The sequence below is a fragment of the Anthonomus grandis genome, chromosome 11, assembly GCF_022605725.1.
Source record: "Anthonomus grandis grandis chromosome 11, icAntGran1.3, whole genome shotgun sequence".
NCBI lineage: Eukaryota > Metazoa > Arthropoda > Insecta > Coleoptera > Curculionidae > Anthonomus > Anthonomus grandis.
This window is the reverse complement of record NC_065556.1, coordinates 18,022,212-18,037,808: the sequence shown is the minus strand read 5'-3', so window position 1 is coordinate 18,037,808 and position 15,597 is coordinate 18,022,212. Positions and strand designations below refer to the sequence as shown.

Below are 15,597 nucleotides of genomic sequence, written 5' to 3'. Positions count from 1 at the left end.
AATACCAAAGTTTGGCGTAAATAAAATATTCAATATTTCTAGACATTTTCGCTAACTATTTGCTTACACATTTACCGATTTTATTTTCTTTGGTACCGTTGAATAGAGAAATTTACGCTGCTTATTATGATGTATCACACGATGGGGGTTCCCATTTGACATATTAAAGTGAGGTTAGCTGGAGGTGAGGAGGTGATTGACAGAACTTCAGTAAATGCATAATTAAACGTCCCCTTGTATATCTAATTTAAGGTGTTTTTTTTTTAAGAAAGTTATTAAGGGTGGATCGTTTTGAAATGAAAACACTGTATAGTGCCTCTAGCTATATGCTTTTATAACTCTATTCCCAACAACAACAAGATTCCTTCAATATGCTCTTGGCCTTGGGCTTCACTTTCTATCTTTAGGTTATCTTTCCATTTTCCAGTGTGATTATTAGATCTTCCTATTTTCTGCCTCTATTTTTACCTTAATTCTTTACATATTTCAGCAGCTTTTTCTTCTTGTAACCCAATTACCATATTTCTTTCTTTCCTTTATTCAATTCTAAGATGATCATTATATTTAGGTGGATAAAGTAGTCATTTAAATACAGTAACTGCTTTCCAGCTTTTAACAGACCCACCAATCCTATTCTGTGACGAACCAACCACAGGCTTGGACTCGTACTCAGCCCAAAAACTCGTGAGCATTATGAGCAAAATGTCCATGACGGGAAAAACCATTTTATGCACGATACATCAGCCCTCTCAAGCGGTTTTCGAAATGTTTACTCAACTGATCTTAGTTGCTGATGGTCGAATTGCTTATATGGGCAACAGGGCTGAAGCTACCGATTTCTTTGAAGAGTAAGCTGAAGAATATATGTTGTTTTTAATGATTCTTATTTTTATTCTTTAGTTTAGGGCTTATTTGTCCCTCATCCTACAGTCCAGCAGATTTCTTTATAAAAACTCTAGCTTGTGCTCCAGGATATGAGAACAATAGTAAAATGGCGGTGAAGAGGATTTGCGACCGGTTCGCTGTCAGTGATTATGCCAAAGAAGTGGATGTTGTAGTTCAATATGAGTTTCATATGGGACGAGCAGAGGTAAGAGTAGTTTAAATTATATCACCTTATTTCTAGTAAGTACTGATGATTTCTCAGACAAGGTTTAAAAGATAATTAATGGTGATTAGTTTAAAATAAAATATTGTTAAACTGTGGTCTTATTTTTAATTTTACTTCAAATTAATCCACTTGTGCTAATAATTTTAACCATTTGGTTTTATGATTTAATTTGTCAAGTTCTTCATTTCGTTTTAAATTTTCCTAATTGTAAATATAGCTATTATTTGGAAAAGAATCAATTTTTCAATAACTAATATTAAGATATTTCTTGGTTTTAATTTAACCAGGAACTTAGTTTTAATATCGGTTAATTGAAAAATATAAATTTTGCTATGCATCAGCTATAATCTTAGTAAATATTAAGCAAATTTTTGATTTTATGTTAAAAAAACTCTTAAACAAGTCGCTGGATTAAAAACTTGAGACATTTGAAGTAAGAATATAAAGACTCTTACGGCTCTGTGGCGACTACTCTATGAGAGTAAATAAACATTTAATAAATGCAGACTACCCTATTCCTAGAATTGAAGAAATATTTTCAGAACTTCATATAGGTAGAATATTTTTAAAGATAGATTTGGTATCAGCATATAACCAATTTGAATTAGATGAGGATTCCAGGATTCCAGAGTTTAGCATTCGGCTTAAAAACATCGGGTTTTATTTTCTAAAAGCAAATTAAAAATCTTTTGGTGGGCGTAGATAATGTTTTAAGTTTTTACGATGATATTCTTGTGACAGAATCCTTAAAAGAGGACACTACTCTTAAAACCAATTACTGAAATTTATTTAAATAAATAAAAAGGCTAGTAAATGTGATTCTTTTATATAATCTATACAATATTTGGATTTTAAGATAACTTCAAAAAAGTTAATAAAAAGTGAAAACAAAGTGCAAGCTATAGTAAATATACCAAAATCTAAAACTATCAATGATATAAGAATTTTCCTAGGGATTTTAAATTATTACGGATATTACATTGGACATTTTCATTCTTCTTCTTTTTCTTTTTCTTATGGTGTTGTGTCCGCCTGATGTTGGCAATCACAATAACGAGCTGCGCTGTCTTCAGCAAGTCTAAAGAATTGTTCTGCGCTACGAATTCTGGTGCACTCTCTGAGATTCCTTAACCGCGAGGCTTGTCTTGTACCAACTCTTCTACGGCCTGTTATCTTGCCCTTCATTATAAGTTGAAGAATACAATAAAGATCACCTCTGAGTATGTGACCTAGATAGGACAGCTTTCGGCATTTAACTGTTGTAAGTAGTTCGTGGATGGCGCTTGCTATATTTAGAGACGGCTCCTTAGCCACATTTCAAATGCTTGAAGACCTCTACCTCATTCAACCATATAGACCATATGTAGCACTTGATAATTTTCTGATAGAGTTTTAAATTTTGATTATTGTTGCAGAAGAGTGATCTCATTTTTTGAAGTTTTTTATGCGGGTCGAGATGCTTTGCAATGAACCAACCAAAATATTCGAAACATGGAACCCTTTTAATGCTTTAACCATTTATTTGCAGTGCAGCATCATTATACTGTTAACGATTTAAAACCCTTAACTTACTTTTATTAGTATTTATGTTCAGACTCTTGTCCCATCACGTTAGCCAAGTCTAAAAGACGTTGAAGGTCCTGGAGATCTTCACATAAGATTGCGATGTCATCGGTATAGTGGATGGTATGTTTAAATATTTTATCAGAACACAGATTGAACAACAGTGAAGACAGTATACATCCCTGCTTCATGCGACATCGAATCTGGCATTCGTCCGTTAGTTTTCCATTGACCCGAACCACTTTTGTTGCCAATACAGGTTCTTAATAATGCATACGTCTCTGTTATCAACTTAAGTACTCCTCAATATATATATAAGTTTTTTACGAAAATTTGTTTACATTGGTCGCGATGCTTTTCAAGAAGTTTATTTAAGGCAAACGTTGCTTCTCACAAATCTTATTTACATTTGTCCTGTATTCTTCTATGAATAATAGTTTTACTGTCTGGCTCATAAGACTTATGAAATCTGTCATTAGACTTCTTTGCGCATTGTTTTTTAGGCAATGTTATTAACCCATACATCAACCAGACTTTTGGTATTTTCTCAATGGTGTACACTGTATTAATTGGTTTAACTAAGAACCCAATGTTGTTTTTTTGGATGATTATTAAATGTTCTAATAGAATATCAACTGGTCCGGTTGCTTTTTTAGATTTTGCCGAATGTATGCTATATAGTACTCCAAACTTTAGAATTTCTGGATCTTCCACGCTATCAGTGGTTGATCTGATCTGTTCTGATCAAATAATTCAGCTATGTATACACACCATGTTACAAGAACCTCATGTTCGTCAATGATTAATGAGACTACCTGTATTATTAACGAGAATTTTAATAATTTCCATAGTATATATGTCAGAAACTTTCTTGTACATGTTGAACAAAACGTATTTCCTTTATAGCTCTTCTATTTCTCGGCATCATCCATTTTTCTAATTTCCCTCTGTTCATTCCTATCGTATTATGTTCGAGTTCTCTTCGCTGTTCCATAAGTTCTACTATATCATCAATGATTCATCGCTGTTTTCTGGATCTGACACGCTAATGTTGATTTCCAGATATCATTGATGTTGATGTCCCTTAGGTTATTGTTTAAAGTAGTTTTAAATATATTTCTGTTGAGTTCGTTTATATCGATTTTAGCTTGATGAGTGTTTTAAATAACTTCATCATTGTTATTATTTCTATAAGTAAGTTTAAAATGACATCAAATGCCTGGAACATATACAAAATTACTGTAAAAGCTTGAAAATATGATAAATTATATTAAATCTCTTAAAGAGCAAAAACTACATAGCTAGAAGACATAAAAATTTCTCCAAAGATCTGAAAAATACAAAACATTAATTTAAAATAATTTAAGTCATTAAAAAATACAAAGAGACGTGACTTGAAGTAGAGAATAATGCAAAGAGGACGCCAAAAGTCTGGAAATGGCAAAAAATTGTTTCCTTATGCCTGGAAGGTATAAAAAAATATCTGTAAAATTAAAGAACAAAATTATTTTTAAATATCTATAAGATTTTTCTTATACCTAAAATTAAATGAAAAATTATTTTTAATGCCTATAAGAATACGAACATTACTTCCAATTACTAAAACACGTAACAATAACGTTAATTGTCTTAAAGACAAAATGATTGCCCTGGAAAACCAAAAACAAAATTAATGTAAAAAAACCGTACTTAAAGGGCAATTGTTAAATTAATATGCCTGAAAAATAAAAATAAATTGACTTAACTACACAAAAAATTGTTTTAAATTTAATAAATTAAATTTAATTAGGAAAAATTATGTTTAAAACTTCGCCATATTTATGATAAACATGTAATTCAAATTTTTAATAAATTGATTTAAAACAAATAATGTCCTCAAAACTTTTATACTTAATAATGAATTAATTTTGATCATGCTAAGGTCTATGTGTTTTTTATTTACAATTTAACTATTTGTGTAATAAAAACCAATAAACTAAAGATAATTTTAATTGTTTCTAGCCCCGGGAGTTTGAGCTTAGGAATAATTTGTAAGTATTAATTTTACTTAATATTAAATTATAATATTAAATATATATAAATTTTAATATTAAAAAAATAGATTGACCATCTAAAAATCAATTATTATACAACAATCTAGAAATTAAATTTTTTTCCATAATAAACTTCAACAGATCTTCAGTGTATATCCAACATTTATCTAAAAGTTGATGACTTTTTAAAATTTTTAATACTAGATAAAGAGCGACACCAAATTCCTCAAAAGTTGAGTGGGTATGTGTTTGAAAAATCTAAGAATCCTATTATTCAAGTATAAAAATATTATCAAAGGAAATCTGATAAGCAAAAAAATTAGCATCACATAAAACATCAATAAGATGCTCCTTCAATGTGCTAAGTGCATCCAAGTGCACCGATCTTTTTCATGCCTATTGAAAAAGATAGATTTATTATTATTTTCTATAAACTTAGGTATAAGTCATTCTAAAATAAGACAAAATATTTTTTAGTCCATTAGTTGCCTACTGGAATTTAAAAAAATCATAAGCATAAGTCACGATTAAGGCATTTTCAAGGGTTTAACCATAGAAGGTTATCAGATTGAAAGGTCAAAAAGTCTATAGCTCCTCTTAAATTATCCGGAGGAGTGGTTGCATGGAGATGTTTACAAGTTAGAAAAAAGATGGTTAATGTTTTTTTTTAATAAAAAAGAAATTTAAAGCCCAGACGTGTATGTGTAAGGAACAATAAACTCTTAGCAGATAAGAAGTAAAAAGGTAGAAGGAGGGTATCAATGGATATATTGTTGTAAGTCCTATCTCGCTTATAGTTGGTTGACATCTTTATTCTAAAGTAAAAGTTCCTAAGTCAAATTTTGTTTTTTTTTAAATCTTCATATTAAATCCCAGTCTCCAGATGCTTGATCCAATGCTTATATAAAGGTAGTAGTTTGATAATCGTGTCATTTGCAAATTAAAAACTCTGCAATTTTTAGTTAGTTTTTAGTGTTAATGCACACGTATAGGTTCTAAAAAATTTGAAGAGCAAAAGGGACATCAAAGGCAAGAGCTCGAGAGACTTTTGTCAGTGAAATAGTTATCCTTTCTCGAAGAAGGATAAAGGCAACCTGATAACCAGAGAAGTTAATACTAAGCTCCTCAAGAGGCAAAAGTTCAAAAGGTGATTGTAAATGATATCTCTAAGAATACTATTCTCCAAGAAGTATAAAGGCACTCTCATTAAACGTAATCTGATCAACAAAAAAGTTGGCATTACTTAAGACTTTAATTAGGTGCTCCTTTAAAGTGCTAAGTGTCTATATTTTGGTTGTCTCGACTGTAGTCGAATCGCTTTTCGACTATTATAATATTTATTCTGAATCCAAGTTATACTTTAAAGTTTTCCAGTATCAAACGTTCGGCGATCTTTTTTGTGGCTATTGAAAAAAGCTAAAAAGTCTAAAGCACCTTTTGGAGTTATTGCTCGATCATCTTCTATCAACAGATGGAAGTAGTGGATGCATGGCGATGTCTGCAAGATAAAAAAGGCACACAACTATGTTTCTTTTAATAAACGTAAATGTGTATGCGTAAGGGACATTCAATTATGATCAGATAAGGATAGGAAAGGCATTAGTAAAAGAGAATTGGTAAGGTCCTTAAATTCCTTAAAGGTTTTTTTAAAAGACATAAGAGAAAAGATACTATATTCTGTTGGAAATATTGTAGCAAACCCGATCTTACTCATAGTTGCCTGACATCTCGATTTTTTGTTCATTTTGAAATTCAATTCCATTCTCCAAGTCCTTTAGGTAATTCAATTTTTATATGGAGGTAATAGTTTGATTATCATATCATCTGCAAATCAGAAATAGATGCTGAGAAAATGTAGATCAAAAATGAACGTCAAACTCTAAAGGTAAGAGGTCGATAGGCGATTGTGAGTGAAAATAAGAATTATATTTAGCAAGAAGCATCTCTTCAGTGTTCTCAAACGCAATCAAGATTAGTTCAGCAGCATGAAATGTTTGGTGATTTCTTTCATGGCTATTAAAAGGCTGTAAAGTTTGGGGTGTTACTTGGGGTGTTACCTTCAAAGACCCGAACGTTAGAAAACCATTTCGTACGAAGAAGATAACTTATTCTGCATGCTAGAAAATGCTAATTAGTATTTCTTTTGGTAAGCCTAAATGTGAAAGTGTAAAAAGTTAAGAAAATATAAATATATTTTCTAAATTAAATATAAATAAATAATAAATAAATATTAATAATAAAATAATATATATTCTAATTATTATTAATAAATATAAATTAATAAATATATATAAAATGATAAAAATTCTAATTAAGTTATGTTTCCTTGAAATACAAGTTCCCTTTTAGCATCCTTCAGCATCTAATAATTGACTTTTTAACCTGGTTATTGGTAGGATCTATCACCGGCGATCAAAATGACATCTTACTCTTTTTGATATAGATGTTACCAATGGATTGAGAAAATAGATCTACTAGCTTCTGTTTAGAAGCCTCTTCAGTTCTTAAGTTTCTTGCTTGGGATTTTTGTTCTTTACTTTGACATAAATCATCTTGAACGTAGGAAATTCTATCTTGCTGATAACTGGCTGATATCCGGTTGTAGATGCTCGAAACTTCAGTTGCTTCTCAATGAAATACTTTAATGAGAAATTCTACATATAAATCCAAAATTTCACTGAGAAAGAAATGGTTAAAATGATGCCTATATTTATCATATTAAGTTATTGAGACCACCCTGAAACAATAGTTATGATTTTTTAATCAATACGTTTAGCTATGGAGACAATCATCTTTAACAATAAACATGTTAAATTCATTTAGTAGCTCGAAACAAAGAATACTACATATTTTTTCGTTTTATTGTAATAATTATTTAGCAAGGCACCATTCTGGTGGCAACAACTCTTTTGGCTCACCTACAGATGGACCAAAGAGGCCATACGAAATCCTTCAGTACAAAGCATGCGTATTTTGCAAAGAGTTGTAAGTTATATTATTTTTTTATATGAAGAACCTTTTTTTATAAATTTTTTTGTAAGGCCATTGCACTAATAGTAGGTCTCTCGTATTATGGTACAAATGCCCACACCCAAAATGGCATACAAGCAGTCCAGGGTGCCATATTTATATTTGTATGTGAAAACACCTTCAATCCAATGTACTCAATACTGGCAGAATTTCCAGATAATCTGCCGATACTTTTAAAGGAGAATAGAAGTGGACTGTATCATCCTGTCACTTATTATGCCTCTAGGATTATTGCATTAGTATGTACACTTAAAAATATTTTTAATTATTTTAATAATAATATTTTAGCTGCCAGGATTTACTATAGAACCAATAATTTTCACGTTGATTGCATATTGGTTGGCTGGCCTACGGCCAACCACTTATGCATTTTTTATGACTGCATTTATCACTATGTTGACCACAAATATCTCTTCAGCATGTGGTAAGTATTTCAAGTTTTCTCTAAATACTTACCACAATATAAGTAACTTTTTTTAGGTATAATGTTTTCAAGTGCATTTGATTCAGTACCAACAGCGATGGCCTATCTAGTTCCTTTTGATTATATTCTTATGGTTACTGCAGGGTTATTTGTAAAGAGGGGGTAAGTAAATAACTTAGAAAAGAAAAGTTGGTTTCCATTTATGACTTCTTTGCTGCTAGCACTATCCCTCCAATTATAGGATGGACAAGGTATTTGTCTTGGTTGATGTACTCTACAGAATCTATCAGTATTATTCAATGGCAGGGAATTAATAATATAAGTAAGTAGAACAATTATTATGAGTTTTAAATAAAAGTAAAATGATCAATATTTTGTAAAATAAATTTTAATTAGAAATTAATTGAAAAATATATGGATGGAAGTAATTTAGATAATCAAGGTTGATTTTACATTATTTTTTTACTTTTTAGATTTGCTTACAACTTCCGTCCTTCCTGATTGTTTTGGTAAAACTGAAGGTGTTATTGCTTAGGTTAAAGGCTCTAAGACAGATAATTAATTAGATTTAGTATCTCATCAACTCATAAACAAATGGCTGTTCAGCTATTAATAACAGATTTGTTAAAATAGTTACTGCATCTATTTAAAAAGTGAAACGATGTGAAGAATGTGAATTAAGTAATTAAAGCAATTTTGTTTAATTTTAAATGTATGTTGACATCCATCTACTAGCCATTTTGATCCTCTTTCTTTTGAATTTAATATCGTTTATCAAAGACCTTGTTAAACAATTTATTGATTTTCATTTGAAAGCTATTTTTGACCAGTAGATAAGTATTTTCTCCTTGTTCAAAAGTTTTAAGAAAACTGTCGAAATTCTTTCTTATAGTTTTTTGTATCAGGTATATATTCTATTCTTCAATGATCTGTCCCTACAGTGCGATATTGCTCTTTTGTGGTTCCTATGAATATTCTGATATATTAGGGCAAGGTTTAAATTTACTCTTATTATAGTTTCAAACATTGTATTAGAAATTTGCAACTCACCTAACTTTGGCGTTCCATCTATTTTATCTTTCTTGTAAATATTACTTAATTAAAGGCAAAAAATAGCCTTGTCGTTTGATAATGAATACTCAATGAACATTTCCATAGTATTGAAAGAATGGCTCTCTAGTTGATAATATGAAAGTACTTAAAGTTGTTGCTGCACTAATTCAGTATTTCCGAAGGTATTTTAGTATATTTTATTTAAGAATAGATTTGCAATATTATTACCATTTGCTTTTCTTCAATGGTCTTAATGACTCGTAATATTATAAAGCAAACTCCAATATTTCTATGTTTTACATTTTGAGATTTTCCATTGGAACCAAAATACCTTAAGATTCTTTTAGGCAGGTACATTCTGTGTTAGAAGTATCTGTATTGCCCTATAGCTTGCAACTTTTCATAATCTCCACTAATAGAATTTCATCATATATTCTTTCAAATAACACGTTTGCTACAATTCTAAATTCACTGTAGTCTTGTTACTCATTATTTTTGACTTTTAGAAAATTTTCACGTAGATTGTACTTAATATATTTTCAATATTATTAATTCTTGTGATCTCATCATATCATGGTTCTTGTTTATGGTTATTCATCTTCTTGTACCAGTTGCTGGAAACGGAAAACTAATAACGAGTTTTGCATTATAGCATATACAATGCATCCCATAAGTTATGTCTAAATTTATTTAAAATTCAGGGGTGTGTTCGAAAAAAAAAACGCTGGGATCCATCAATTTTTATTTCAAGTTGCGCATTTTTGTACGTGAAGTTTGTATATACAGGGTGGCTCAAAAATAAATTACGACCATCAACTTCGTTTTTTCAAATGAAAGCACCTTTTTTTTCTTTCATCTTTGAATTTCGCGTAGAATTCCACGTATGTTTCATGCATCATGCCCTATACCTAAAGTCAACAGTTATCGAAAAAAAGACGATTCATGTGACAAATAAAAAAAGAACAAATATTAAGTTAAATGTTCAAAATGGTTGCCATTCACGGCTTGACAATATCCAAGGCGATCAATAAAGTCTCGTTGCATTTTTCAATCATTTCCGGAGTTATGGCGCGCACTTCTCTCTTTCAAGTCGTCTATATTATTTGGCCTATTAACAAATACCTTCGACTTGAGGTATCCCCACAAAAAAAAGTTCATTGGTGTTAGGTCAGGCGACCTAGCAGGCCATTCGATGGGTCCTCTCCTTCCTATCCACCGATTGGGAAAGGTTTTATCCAGAAATGTATGCACAGTGGCAGCATAGTGCGGAGGAGCGCCATCTTGCTGGAAAATTAGTTCTTCGTCAGAATAGTCTGGGTCCAATGGATTTGGGAATAAGGCTAGTAATGCTGGAACTAATTCAAATTGGAGAAAATCGAGATACACTTGTCCCATTAAAGTCTGTTCAAAGAAAAAGGGACCTATTACTCTTCCGCGCACTACTCCACACCACACATTTAGATTTTGAGGGTACTGGGTATTTACCTTCATCATCCAATGCGGATTTTCTGTTGCCCAATATCGACAATTTTGTCTGTTCATACTACCATTCAAACAGACCGTGGCTTTATCGGAAAAAATAATATTTGTTACTAAATTGTTATTTAGATTGCACATGTTTTGTAAGCGTTCACAAAACTCATTTCGCCTATCGAAATCGTCATCAAATAACTCTTGCACAGGAATAACTTTGTAGGGGTGATATTTGTGCTTTTTAACTATTCGGTGAACTATTGATTTTGCTATGTGTAAATTTGCCCCAATCTGCGACAGAGGAGTGCATGGATTTTCTTCCAAAGAAGGCAAAACGTCAAGTTGTTCATTTTCATCTCGAGCAGGACGACCAGATTTCGGCAGATCTGTAACATAACCGAATTCTCTAAATTTAGCCCCTATTCTACTCACCACCTTTTGACATATCAGAGGACGATCAGGATGAATTTCACTAAATTGAGCAGCTTTTTTTTGAGTACGCGTTCTATCACCAACCATGCACAGAATTTCTATTTTTTCTCGTTCTCAGAAAAAATAGAATTCTCAGAGATAAGGTGACTCGTAAGGTGAACTTCAATAATAATGTTTAGTATAAATAGTAATAGCTTTTGGGATGCACTGTATTTGATAATATTTAGGGTTTTATGATAGTATATCTTGAAATCTTTTCTCTACTTATTTTTATTTACAAATAACAACTCAAGTTTTCCAAAGTAATCTTCTACCCAGCCTCCGATGTTTTAATTCAATTCGGCCTATACTTGCGATAAAGCTTCTAATATATTTTCAGATTTGTTTATAGATAATCTCAGGATATTGCTAGTATTTATATCTCCAAACTCCGCTAATAAATACAGAGTGTCTCAAATTGTAGTGGCCTAACTTTAACATTTCTATCAGTGGTTTCCGTAGATGATTTATAATTAAATATTCTTGAATTAAAATTGGTATTGGTACAATACTGCTTTTTCTATAAGCAAAAGTTATTTATCAAATCCTCATTCATTTTGGAATAAAGCTGATCTTTTTCTGTATTTTTTCTTCATTACGCAAGGTTTTCGAGAAAATATATAAAACGATCTTCTGCAGGATCTATACTAGTTTACATGAAAATTAAAAAAAAATCTTTTAGAATATTCGCACTACCTAAAGAAAATTATTACTGAAGATGAGATCATATCATTGATCCTGAGACGTAAACTTAAAATTCACTGTCAGAAACGATTGATTGAATTGATAAATTCCATCCCTTGGAACAGTGCACCAAAGCAAAAACGGTTAAATATACGAATGATTATCAGTTTAATTTTACTAAAGCTAGAAAAATTCTTGATATCTTGGATGTGCTAGAATCTTCAGCTCTATTTAAAGCTCAAGTCGTTTCAAAGAAAAAGAAAATTAAAGGTTTAGTACTATTAAGACAAAAATTGGAAATATTGGAAGACTTAATCACTGGAATTTCACTGAAAGTTCACAGAGAGTTAAAGGGATTTGAGGAAAAGTCAGTGAAGTATCCTTGACTCATAGATTTCATGTACTGGAACAAGCTGTAAGATGTAAATAGTTTCTGAGGTACCAGAAATTCACATAAGGATCCTGATACATTTACTATAGCCTCATCTGGAGTTATCAGAAGCCGGAGAACTTGGTAATGGTAATAAGTCATCAATTACGTCTTAAGAACTTAAACTAGTCTCATTCTTTTCTAAATTAAATAAAAAATTTTCTTACAGAGTATTTAAACTTCTCAAAATAAATTTTTACTGAAGCTCATATTCGTGGGCATGGATGTGATTCTAAAAGGCAATTTAGGGAAATGAGGGATACATTTTTGAAAAACAACTCATAAATGAGTGGATTTCATTGGTTGGATCTAGTGACAAATCCAGAAGAATCTTGATGGATATCTGGAGCATCACGAAAAGTTATTAGAAGCTGAAGAACTTGGAAATCTAAATTAGTCACCCTAATTCCGTCTCTTTATGCAAAGCAAAATAATTGACGAAGGGTCCTGTTTACTTCACAATATTTATTTCAAGAATCCCGATGAGTTTCGGTTGTTAAACCGTTGTCAAGGAAAAAATAATATTATCACAAAATGTCCATAAAAAGGTTAAAAAACGACACACATATAACATTATAATGCATCAATCTAAAAACATTTTATCACACCATATTTACAATCAATCAAATTTTATGATAATCCTTCTCTTTAGATTACGTGTAAAGGTGCTAGTTTATCTCATAGTTCTCTTAATGAAATGGAGAATTTTCTTGCAGAATATTGAAACTTTTTGAAGGGAATTCTAATTCACGCTGATATTCTCAGCCATGCATAAGATCTTGAGAGGTAATCTAGAAAACGCTTTTATTCTTCTTACTCTTTTCAAGTTAACTCTTGAAAACCAACTAATTATTGAAAGAAATCTCTCTAGGGAAGGTCTTGACAAAAATCAGAAGTTACTTATGGATTTATAGAGTCTCAGGCAGAATTATTAAAGGTCAAAGACTTTGGAAATCCTAATGAGTTATTTTGGTCTTACGTTGGAATAAGTTTAAAAAGCATGGTCTTGTCTTAATTTTCTTAAAGAAATTAATTTCTCGAAGAAAATCAAGAATTTCTTTGCAGAACATACATAGTTCATATTTTATAACCGAAAATCTTGTATTGTATGCATAAAAAGCAGTTAATTTAATTTGCACCAAACTGAAGGAGGAATTAAAAAATAATTTCTGGTTTTAAAAGAGCAGTGACGGACCATTTTGTCATCAAGAAGTATCAATTAAAAATATGTTCAGATATCACTGATAAAATACTTTAAAATATTTTTAGATTAAAAGATGCCTTTTGTTACTCCAATGCTGTGTACTAAGTTTCATAAAAAATATTTGTAGTAAGTAGGTAATAAAAAACTTATGACTAAAAAACTTTTAAAACATACGAAGCATTATTCTGAACACAGAAAGCAGGGTAAAGTTTGCGCACTGCAATTCAGGACACCCTGAATATTGACGAAAATTTTTCATAAAAAATGTACAGTCATGCAATCAAATGAAGAACATTGCTTTCAAATTGTTAAAGGTCTTTACCTAAGTGATCTACTTCAAATTAGTTCTAGAGATTCAAAGCTTCTATGATAGATAATTCTGGGACATAGTATCCAAGTCGTAAATCCGTTGGTCAATACATTAACATAAGTCCATTGATAAAGATTTAATGTCTTATCTATTAAGATGAATAGGTGATCTCCAACCCATCCAATTTCCTTCAGTCAAGCCTTAGAGGTTTAATTACTTAATCTACATGTTTACTGGAATCCAGGCTTAAAATTAATATGTTATCCATCATACACCCCAATTCTTCTCCTATTGATTATAAGTATTACTTCCAAATTAGCCACCGATATTTTTTCTCTCTTTCCCAAGATCTTCTCGAATATCTTTGTAATATTCCTAAAAATTCTTGTTTTGGATTCACTAATAGTTTTTCTAAATTCAATTCTTATTTTGTAAGATTTATTTTTTTTAGTATTTATTAGGGTTTTTTGTATAATAGAAAATAAAAACTTACTAAAATAATCATTTTAAATTAATTAATTCCTAAAAAAAATAATCACCTATAATAAAAAAAATTGTCCTTTTTCCTTAGCCTGCGATAACCGTCAAGATCCAAGCTTACCATGTGTAACTGACGGAACGGCAGTCCTGGATAAATACACTTTTTCCGAAGCTAATCTGATATGCGACATCTGGAACATGGTCTTTCTGCTAATCGCTTTCCATATACTCGGATGCGTGTTTCTTTGGTGGAAAACAAGAAAAGCGTAGACAAAAGAAAAGTAGAACTTCGAGCCGACTAAGAACCGTGCTCTGGCTTTATCCGTGAGCGTTTTTATGTGCGGTAATTTCTTTATTTTCTCACGGTTTGTTGATAAGTGGATTTTTTTAAATGTATTTTTATTGTATGGATGTAATAAAGTAATTTGATGTTTCGCATTTTTTTGGTGTAATTAAAAAAAAGTCTATAAATAAGAAAAATATAAGCAACACAAAATTATTTTTTGTTTATTATAAGCTCCATATATAAATGCGTCTCAAATAGCTTTTCTTGCCCAAACGTCAATCTCACTTGCTCGTGTCGCAACAATTAAAAGCCTAAGTGCTAAGAGTTACATATGAAATTGACTTTATAATTTCTGATAAAAAGGAGATTAATCAAGACGTAACTGTATTAAACTGATTTCTAATACGTAGTGACCCTTAAATAGTTAGAGCAAAGGTAGTCTTGAATGTAAAGATATAAAAGAAAAAAATATGGTAGCAAGGATCGAAAGAGGTAAATTTAGGCCAATTACTAACATACGGACATATCAGGAAGAAGTAGAGAGTAAGCTACAAAATAACGGGAAGATGAGGCAAACCAGGAAAAATGATAAACTTACCGTGGATACAAAAAATGTAAGACCGAAAATAAGGAAAATAAAAGAAAAGCACACAACGGGCATAACAGAGCTAAGAAGCTTAAACAAAGACATCTCAAGGTCATTAGGAGAGACATACGGAAATTTACCTTAATTAATGAAACAGTAAATCTTGAAATTTTAGTTAGCTGAAATTAGAATACCATCTAGTTAACATTCTATATGAGCAACTGTTTAAATTTTTAGAATCTTAAAACGAAATAAGTTTCTGGATCTGATTCTTTCTGGAAGCATTCATGCTCCTGATAATACTGTTTCTAGAGTTTCCTCTTTCCAGAATCCTTTTCAAGAATATTTCTTTTTCTTATAAATAAGATTTATAAGTAAATCTTAATACAATACTAAATAAATCTAAATACCACAGTTAACATAGATATTGTTGAAATCAAGAAATGGTGTGATTCCAAC

General features: G+C 30.9%; 1 protein-coding gene across 2 annotated transcripts in view; it reads left to right on the top strand.

Annotated features, from left to right (window-relative positions):
* Nucleotides 1–14,700, top strand: part of LOC126742373 (protein scarlet) — a 30,932-nt gene extending 16,232 nt beyond the window's left edge. Inside the window, exons 7-15 of one of the 2 annotated variants that reach the window (XM_050449019.1) lie at nucleotides 610–848; nucleotides 901–1,090; nucleotides 4,676–4,704; nucleotides 7,587–7,692; nucleotides 7,749–7,976; nucleotides 8,026–8,161; nucleotides 8,218–8,323; nucleotides 8,383–8,483; nucleotides 14,358–14,700. In XM_050449019.1, the coding sequence (XP_050304976.1) occupies nucleotides 610–848; nucleotides 901–1,090; nucleotides 4,676–4,704; nucleotides 7,587–7,692; nucleotides 7,749–7,976; nucleotides 8,026–8,161; nucleotides 8,218–8,323; nucleotides 8,383–8,483; nucleotides 14,358–14,536 (1,314 nt within the window). In that variant the 3' untranslated portion in view covers nucleotides 14,537–14,700. The remainder of the gene's footprint in view (nucleotides 1–609; nucleotides 849–900; nucleotides 1,091–4,675; nucleotides 4,705–7,586; nucleotides 7,693–7,748; nucleotides 7,977–8,025; nucleotides 8,162–8,217; nucleotides 8,324–8,382; nucleotides 8,484–14,357) is intronic. The other variant, XM_050449020.1, reaches the window with a different exon arrangement.
* The last annotated feature ends 897 nt before the right edge of the window (nucleotides 14,701–15,597 follow it).